Source organism: Penaeus vannamei, chromosome 13 (assembly GCF_042767895.1).
Source record: "Penaeus vannamei isolate JL-2024 chromosome 13, ASM4276789v1, whole genome shotgun sequence".
Classification (NCBI taxonomy): domain Eukaryota; kingdom Metazoa; phylum Arthropoda; class Malacostraca; order Decapoda; family Penaeidae; genus Penaeus; species Penaeus vannamei.
This window is the reverse complement of record NC_091561.1, coordinates 14609541-14619540: the sequence shown is the minus strand read 5'-3', so window position 1 is coordinate 14619540 and position 10000 is coordinate 14609541. Positions and strand designations below refer to the sequence as shown.

Here is a 10000-nt window from a genome sequence, read left to right as displayed (position 1 = left end):
TTTCTGGAAGTGAAAAATCAATTTGTTTTGCAAGAAAATATAACGTATGGGAAGTAAAGAAGACTGTCGTTACCTGAAAATGGCGAGCACTGCAAAGGCATTTCGCTCAATGAAGGCAGAGATGGTATACAAGGCGAGGAAGGTTTTCAGAAGTTTCCCGTTCACGGGCAAGCAACGGAACTTCAGGTATTCCAAGATGACATGTCCTGGCAAGGCTACAAGGCAGGTGACGATGGTACCCGCGAAAATGAAGGTGAACTGAATCTTCATTACCAGTTCAATCTTGCCACTTGTCTTCAGGCAGCAAAGGCTTATGACACATCCTCAAAGTGAAAGAAAATGTGCAGTTACATATATACATGTGGATATATGTTCCCTATATATAGATAAATACACTCGCTAAAGAAATGAAGAAAAAAAAGGATTTTTACTCAGTAGATGAAACCGAAACGATCACTAGGACATGGTCCAGAAAAGTTGATAGGTCCTCCTTTTTGTTTTCAAAGCTAGGAACAGATGAAGCTTCACAATGTGCTCGAATAGTGTATCGGCCACGTACCATGGTGATATGAGCAAAGGAGACTTCACAGAACATTTGTAGCACAATAATTGCGAAATAAGAAGATTCTATCGAGACCAAGCAACTGGGTCCTATTCAGTTTGCTTGAATTATTTGACTACATCGCCATTATCATGGAATTTACTTAGGACCAGGTACTTGGATCTCACGTGCCATATAAGCATCGGATCGAACTCAAAGCATTTTTCCCCCCGTTTTCGTCGTCAGAAAGAGTATATATATATATATATATATATATATATATATATATATATATATATATATATATATATATATATATATATATGTATATGTATATATGTGTGTGTGTGTGTGTGTGTATGTGTGTTTGTGTTTGTGTTTGTGTGTGTGTGTGTGTGTGTGTGTGTGTATGTTTGAGTGCGTGTGGGTGTGCGTGTGGGTGTGTGTGCGTGTGTGTGTGCATGTGTGTGTGTGTGTGTGTGTGTGTGTGTGTGTGTGTGTGTGTGTGTGTGTGTGTGTGTGTGTGTGTGTGTGAGTGTGTGTGTATGTATATATACATTTTCCTTTTTTTGTTTGCGAACATACCCATTATTATGTTATTATTATTGCTGTTAATATAATAATTATTATTATTGCTGTTAATATAATTATTATTATTATTGCTGTTAATATAATTATTGTTATTATTATCATGATTATTACTATTATCATTATTATTAATGTTATTATCATCATTATCATTATTTTGTATACTATCATTATTATCATTACTGTTGTCGTTATCGTTATTATTGTTGCCACTATTGTCATAATTGTTATTATCATCATTATCATTGTTGTTCATGATGGTATTATTACTTCTACTACTGCTACTATCATTATTATTATTATCTTTATTGTCATTGTTGCTACAGTCATTATTACCATTATTAATGTCACTGAAAATGATAGTGGTAATGATAATGATATGAATGATGATGATCATGATGATGGTGATGATGATAATGATGATGGTGATGGTGATGATTATGATGATAATGATTATGATACTAGCAATGGTAGTAGTAGTAATAATAATGATAATAATTATTATAACAATCATCATCATCATCCTGTTATTTGTTTTATAATTATTATTGCCATTATCTTTGTTATTATTATTATTATTATCACCGTCATCAGTCATCAACTTCTTTGTCATCATCACCATCACTATCATCATCATCACCACCACCACCATCCATCTCCTCTTCATCATCATAAAAATCAACAATAAAAACAAAAACAATAATAAAAACACCACCGCCACCGCCAATAAAAAGCGAACAATTAAAAGGACGAATAGTAGCTGCAAAATAGACTCACCAACCACAGCGAAGAGACAAGTGGTGAGTTCGAAGCCTAAGGCGATTTCCTTGCACCGCCATACAGATTCCTCGACAAAACAGCTGACTGAGGTGTTCATCGCGACCCCGCTAGGCTGAACACTAACTTTTTCTCCGGAAGGTGTAGGAGGTCGTGGTCTGTGTATGCAGGATGTCGAGCTGGGAATTTGTAATAGGATGTTTTAATGGGAGAGAAAGAGGAAGCATCCATATATTTTGTGTGTGTGTGTTTGTTAGTTTTGAGGAGAGAGGGGGGGAGAAACGAGTAAAATTCTGGATTTACTCAGTTTGTCAGATTTTTCTCTTTTTTCATGTCTAACATACCAGAAAGGACACATGGCCAGCATGGAATTAAAACAATTTATTCGTGAATGATAATTATATGATTATTATTGCTATTATCATTTTTAGTAATTACCATTTGTTATTATCATCATTTCCATTGCTATTATTGTTATTATTATTATTACTATTACTATCATTACTATTACTATTATTATTACTATCATCATCATTATCATTGCTATTATTAATATCATTATCATTGCTATTATTATTATTATTATTATCATAATGAATATTGCGTTTTGTATTATCATTGTTACTATTGTTGTTGCTGTTATTTACCTCTCTCAGGATAGAATTAAACCTTCAGGAAGTGTAAATTTAGTCTCTGAAAGCCGGTGACACAATCTTTCTTTTTTCTCTCTCTCTGACCATCCCGTTTTCTGATAATTATCTAAGTTCTAATTAGTTTCACAATTATCCGGATAAGTTATCTAGTGTGTGCCGCACCTCCTGTCCTGTCATAAAGATACATGTGATGTGAGGAAATCCCTATAATTGGATATTTTTATCTTATTATTATCATTTTCCCTCAAGCTGTTTGTTTCTCTGTCTATCTGGCTGTCTGTCTTTCTGTCAGTGTTTTAGCTCCTTGTGTAATCAGTCCCCTGTGACTCTAGGGAGCTAAATATTGCATCATGAGGGTAATGACATGGGAAATGACATGGGCAGGATGGCATCAGGGTAGGGTATGTGGCAGAGGGCGGGTCAAGCAGACTGTGTGTATGTGTATCTGTGTTTGTTCCTTATGCCTTTGGTCTCCTGTGACCATTGGAAACTAAAGCTTGCACCACAGGGATAACTTGACATGAGTGATAGCTAAGCATTGACATGTAACTTCAGACGTAACTCACGTCCACTTTATTATCGATTAGCATACACAAAAATTAACTAACATTACAAATTTACAAGCTCTATTCACTTCTAAATTCCAATGTATACATTATATTGTAGAGCTAAAATATAGTTATTCCTACAAGGTAGAGTATGGATTACGACTCAAAGAAAACTACTATTAGTGGGGAACTATTTTAAATCAGGAGATTTGTTTTATATTCATCTCTATCTATTCTATTTTTAGATTCGATTCCCCATTAATTTTGATGTTCTATTTTATCTATTTTACCTTTTCAGTTTCATATCTTCGTTGCTTGTTTTTATTTCATTTTATCTTTCGGTTCTTAGTATTTTTCTTATTAATTTTCACTTTTTTATTAATCATGTTACATTGGTTGATTTTTACGTATAGGGACCCACTTTTATCAGTCTTAAGCAATTTTATTTCTTAAAATTTAAAACCCCATGGAAGAACCGCCCGCCAAGTAAATGGGAGGAGGCAATAGTTTATCTCGGGTCTTCTGCTTGAGAGGTGGATGGTACATTGGTTTATCTACTTATTGTTCTTAATTGATTTTAATAGTTATTTTAGATATATTATGTCCTCTCTGACTGAATTAGTTTTTTTATGAGTTCCTCGCAAACTGAGAAGTGTAAAAGGTAAAGGAAAGCAAAGGAAAATAACTTGTAAAGTTAAACAAGCTTACCAACTCTGCCATACACATACTCCACATGCTCATACACACATACACATTTTGTCTTTCCGCACACCTTATTGTACTCTACGTAAACACACGCAAATATACGCGTTCCCACACGCAAAAAAGATGGTGGTAGGAGCAGAGGTGTGTAAGCCACAGGGGAAGACTTATCTAATTAAAGCAACTCAATAATTGAGATATCTTTATTCACATCTAAACATTGCACAGATAAGTCACACTTTTCGATTTACAGTTCAATGGTTGTTCTTTTACTTTTGCTATGGGTCTGAACAAAAATAAATACTGTAATGAGTGTGGGACAATGCGAAAATCAAGTTATGCTTGACGTGCACAGTTGCAAAACCATTTTCCATACATTTACATCTAGAACCGCATATACTTGTACAATGCATCACTACAGTTTTAATATTTAATGAAAAAAACAAGATGCACAAAACTGTCTGACAAAGGAAGGTATTTTCTGTCACATTTTCCTGACATATTCCATCCTGGTTGTCTAGCAGTTATTCTTCTCATGTTCCACAACTCAAGCATAGCATCTTCGAGGTTATGAGCCAAGACATGCATCTCCCCTTGACCTTCCATCAATCAGAACCCTTTAATCTTCTTAAGCATGTCTGAACATGTGCTAAAGTAATAGCTGTACACTCATCTGTGCCCTCTTCGTCGTGGTCCTCGTGGTGCGATGCCATCCGCTATACGGCCGCTGTGCTATTCAGGTAAGTGCGGTCAGTCGCACGCCGTGGCCGTAATCAGCAGTTTTGCTAAATCAGCGGGTCTGGAAACCGTGTGACCGCGACCGCATTGGATAGCTGACCGCTATAGACTGAATTCTTAATGCTTAGGTCAATGGGAAAAGTACAAGGGACTGACAAAGAGCGACCACTATGGCTAGGTGGCTGCATAACAAAGGTGGCCGGGAATAAAGTTTTGCTGTATATGTATACATATGTATTAGTTATATTGTCATTTGCTGACTTAAAAATTTGTTTACAGTACGGCAGCTATATTTTCCGCGTGATTCACTTGGGACCGTTCGGCCGTTAACCCAACTTGTTTTCTGTTAGGCGCGTAGTAAACGCAGGATTGCACAGAAGTATGAAACATTCTGGTTCATTTTTACTGTGAATTTCATGAATTGTGTATTTGCAAACCTGCGACAAATACTTACGAAGTAAAATGTATAGCATTTCAGGAGAAAGAAGTAAATAAGTTAGTTGGTGGTAATGGATAAAAAGATTAGAGAATAAAGTCAGTTTTACTTATATTTTAATGCCGTTTCAAATTATGTAATAAATCAGTATACTGCTGAGTCAAATGACAACCACTCATGTTAAGTGATATCTCATCTCACAGAGTTTCTACATCGCATCAATAAATGGACATAGCACTATCGCACTGGCCCTACAGATCCAGCCGAAGGAACAGAGGGCGTGTCAGAAAACGTGATATCCGCCAGTTCTCTGCGTAGCAGCTTTGAGGACACATATCTGAGCACCATTAGTCGGTAACGCTTGTTGAGGCACACAAACAGAAAGGAGTCGAAGACAAAGCGAAGATGGTAGACCATGTGGACTATGATGTAGGAAACGTCATTTGAACTGGTGTCTGAGAGATGCACAGTGATATGAGGGACATCCAACAGCAGGTTCATGAGGATAAGGATGCTTACGGACTCCGCGATTTGGTCCCGCCTGTGAATTCCTTGCGGCTGTGTTATGAATAACTTTCTGTAGATCACCTGTTCAAACAAATGCGGTAAGTCCAATTATAACAAAGAAATCAGACGATAATCCTGAATAAAAATTCTTATCAGACATTTGTTGTTTTATATCTATTACTCAAAGTCACAATGTAAATTTACTCACAAACAAAGCCAAAGCGAAGTAAGCTATCACCGTTACAGTAAACGGGATTACGAGAGAAAAGTAAAACAGGATTCGGCCCAAGTAGTAGCTGCTACGGTTGTTCACGTCCACGTTGGAGTAGTCCTAAACATAGCATAATTTGTCATTACCAAAACTGTCGTTTATAATGCTTAACAAGGATTGCCGTATTCGATTTTGTATGTAGAACAGCTGGACCAGAAACTCTAAGAAATCCAAAGCTATCTGTTTAAAAGTATTGATAATGATAATCATAAGTATGATAATTTTACCTGTATTATGTACAAAGTTGACCAGGCAAGCACTATGCACACAGTGACGGTGACGACGATTCCTGTAACTACTCTCCTTTGTGAAAACTGCTGGTACCGGATGGGAAAGCACACTGCCAAGAACCTGTTGACAAACTTAGACGTTCTTTATTTAATATTATAATCATATATCCCTGATTATGACACAGTGTATTGGAAGAGATATGACTTTTACAATATGATTATAGATATGATTATACAGATTGTTGCTACCTGTAGATCGCGAGCACTGTAAAGTAATTTCTCACAATGTTGACGGATACAGAGTAGAATATCAAGAAGGCTAATACGCTGGTTCCTTTTATTTGCCAACAGATCGTCCAGTAGTCCGCGATGGCGTATCCTGGCAAGGCTACAGTGCAGACGATGAAGCTCACCGTGAAAATAAGGGATATCTGAATCTTCATGCCTACTTTAATCTTCTCACATGCCCTCAGACAGCAAAAGCCAATGACACATCCTTTAGAAGAAACATGTAAAGTTACGCATAAATTGTAATTTTACTACCAATGTTTTTTACGTGAGGTAATATTTCAAGTTTAGAAATGTATTTATACTTTATCATTATCATTATCATCATTATGATATTTTTTTTGTGCTTTGTGCGTATTAATATCGGTAAGGTTTGATAACTGTAAATGAGACCATTGGATCTTAGCCTAGAGGCTACTTAATGTGACATCTTTTATCCCTATTCATTAGGAGGGTAAATAGCATAGTGTGGCTATTATTGATTTGCAGTTAACACCTAATTAATTTCTAGTTGCCTGCACACACAATCATTGTATGATATAACTGTGCATTGTATTATCTGATCATGGCATTTCGTTAGTTTAACATTGATAATTACAAGTCTCTCAAAACGTCACATTGAAAGGAATTCTCACTTGCCCTATACGCAGAATCATGAATATCTGCGCATTAGTATTCGTAAGTCACTTAGAAAAGATCCACGATTTCTCCTTTACACTCGACCGTAACATGCTTTCTCAACTTACGGCGTCTTCTGTAGGTACTATAAATCCCTTATTAAAGTTTAATCCAGATCTCTAGTACGCATGCGCAATGGCAGCGTCCAGGATCAGCTTTTAATACACCTCTGGACTAGCATCAATTTTCAGCTCAAAATCTAATCCTGCTCATGCACAGAACGAGCTAGCTAATCCCAACAATCATATATTGATATGTAATAACGTAATCAACTCTAGAGAAAACACGGAGTTGAGTTGTCTTTATTGTTTATTATAAGCAATAACGGAACAAATTCTGTCATTTTCATGGTAAAGATCTATATGAAATTTCATCAATATATATTGTCATAAACTGTTGGATACTGACTATGTATATATAACTCGCACCAGTGAAAAGAAAAACTGAAAGAAAATACCAGAGAATTCCAGCTTACAGACACAGAAAAGACAATGCTATATCCAAGTTGGTAAAACATTCCCAACTTATGTAATATATTGATAGACTAAAAAATATAATTTTCAATATCACGATTTGGTTTCAAATTTACAGTACGTTTCCTGAATATTTAAACTAAAATGACTCCAAAACCGCGTGGAAATTTGCCATTATATTCCTCGTTAATAACACCCTGAAACACCTACCCCATACCCGCGATCACTCAAGGGGAAAGGCTAGATCAGTAGCAACTCGAGGAGTGTCATGGCGTCTGATTTTGATGACGTCACAACAGTTACGATTCTATTTTTGGAAAAAGCACATGGGGTTTATTATTCATTTTGGTCTTTCTCATTGTCTCGTGCATCTGGTAGTGTGTCTGACATCTGTGGAAGTACTGTGGATTTCAATTAAACTTTAATCCGAAATTAACTTTATTGGCACATACAGAAGACGGCTTTAATAACACTTAATATGTACCTAACACACACAAAGCGCAGTGTTCATGTTATAGATAACGAAATAGATCTTAATGATTCAGTTAGGGAAATGAGTGAGGTAAATGGTGAGTTGTGGTCTATCATTTTTGTTGTTGTTGTGACAGCAGATTGTGTTCAGAAATAATTATTAGTAAAATGATGTTCAACGGTTGTTCGAAAAGAAATAGGAAACTATTATCAATCATGCGACATGGAGATTATAAGGTAAAAGCAACAGATAAGGGAAGATTATTGGATAGTCTTCAATCAGAAAGTGAAAAAAGTGAAGGCAAAGTTCATGAATAAAAGGAATAGCACGTATTTGTTGAATAGCAGATAAGAAATGTTCATAACTAGTGCATAGTTTTTAATATTTAGGTAGTGCTATTGTTAGTAATCCTGCTGAATATTGCTAAAAGATCGAACATTGTTGATGAATAGATATATATAAGAATATATAATCACTATCAAAAACTTTTAAAAATCAGATGTGAATAGGCACGTAGATATGTGGAAATGAGTTATGGTGAGTTATCGCCATTGAAAATGTTTTGATAATGAGTCAGGAAAAAAGTTATATAGATTTTCAAGATGTAGTCTTTAGTGTTTGACATGATAGCTGAGGAAGAAATAGTAAAGCCCTTTTACACTGCCCTGACAACACTGATTTAAAAATTGATACAAAGAAAAAACAAATATAAAATGAAATACATTACGAATAATTTTAGAAAATTCCAGAGGAAATAATCGTTTTATAGAAAAGTCTGTTGCAATACTAAAAGATCTGTATAGATATGTGTGGAAGACTATATTATATATATAGTAAACAGAGGATATAGCTAAAGGTAAACATTTTTTATGAAACTGGCAACTAGCCTTACCCATTAACTACGCAGATATATGAACATAAAGCTATAAATGATGATTCTTGCAACAGAAAGACAGGAAACAGCAGCACCATTAACATCTTAAAAACTATAAAATTATAGTGTGTAATAGAGAAGAAACTTTTTATTCTAGCATTCACGGAGAAGCAATTAAATATGAACTAACAAGCAAAATTCCATCATAAATAAAATTCACATTAGTAATTAGTTCTCACGATCTTTTTAAATGTTTGTTACAGATACATGCGCACGAAGATAATTAATGATAATTTAGTTTAATTGCATTTGACAGGTCAGCAAGATTATGACAAATACAAATACCTGTTGTCGTGTGTGGTGGAGGGAAAGAATTTCAATAGCAGATATCTGAGGAAATGTGATTATGTGTGTTCTAGTTGCCTTTCCCGGCCTATTTATCCATTATCAGAGAAATTTACATAGGAGGACGATCGTAAAAGCAATGAAGTGAACAAACATGGTGCTGTTTTACACATCTTACAATGGGATTTTCTCCTGTAAAGCGCTGTTAAAAGTCTAATAATAACAGTAACAATAATGATGATAATAATAATAATAGTATTAACAATGATATCAATAGCAACAATACTGATGGTAATAATGGTAGTATTTATAAAAGTAATAATTATAATACTAATAACAATGGAAATAATAATAGTAGTAATATTAATAATGATAAAAATAACAATACTAATAGTAATAATACTAATACTTATAACACTGATAAGTAAGATTATTATAAGAATAATAATGAGGATATCAATAAAAGTGATGCTAATGAATAATGACTGATGATAATAATAATAATGATAATAATTGAAATGATGACAATAATAACAATGTTAATAGCAATATTAGTAATAACCATAATAGTAATGATGATGATGATGATAATAATGATGATAGTAGTAATAATAATAATAATAAAGATGATAATAATAATAATAATAAAGACAATAAGGGCAAAAGGAATGATAATGACAATCCCTTTATTGTCATTATCATTACTATGATTATTACTATCGTTAGTATCATTATTGTTATCATTATCATTACTATATTTATTACCATTATTATTATTACTATCATGATAATTATATTGATAATAATAATAATAATGGTGATGATTATACTAATGATAATAATAATAATAATAATAATAATAATAATAATAATAATAAT

The 10000-nt window shown here is 34.2% G+C and overlaps 2 protein-coding genes across 2 annotated transcripts in view; both read right to left on the bottom strand.

Annotated features, from left to right (window-relative positions):
- LOC113820066 (uncharacterized) overlaps nucleotides 1-2257 on the bottom strand; it is a 3348-nt gene extending 1091 nt beyond the window's left edge. Inside the window, exons 1-2 of the mRNA XM_027372321.2 lie at nucleotides 1907-2257; nucleotides 74-323 (exon numbers count right to left, since the gene is read on the bottom strand). Coding sequence (XP_027228122.2) covers nucleotides 74-323; nucleotides 1907-2006 — 350 coding nt within the window. The 5' untranslated portion in view covers nucleotides 2007-2257. The remainder of the gene's footprint in view (nucleotides 1-73; nucleotides 324-1906) is intronic.
- Nucleotides 2258-4001: 1744 nt separating this feature from the next.
- The window catches only part of LOC113820080 (G-protein coupled receptor 183), a 7497-nt gene continuing 1498 nt past the window's right edge, over nucleotides 4002-10000 (bottom strand). Inside the window, exons 2-5 of the mRNA XM_027372338.2 lie at nucleotides 6241-6487; nucleotides 5989-6112; nucleotides 5699-5821; nucleotides 4002-5571 (exon numbers count right to left, since the gene is read on the bottom strand). Of these exons, the coding sequence (XP_027228139.2) occupies nucleotides 5221-5571; nucleotides 5699-5821; nucleotides 5989-6112; nucleotides 6241-6487 (845 nt within the window). The 3' untranslated portion in view covers nucleotides 4002-5220. The remainder of the gene's footprint in view (nucleotides 5572-5698; nucleotides 5822-5988; nucleotides 6113-6240; nucleotides 6488-10000) is intronic.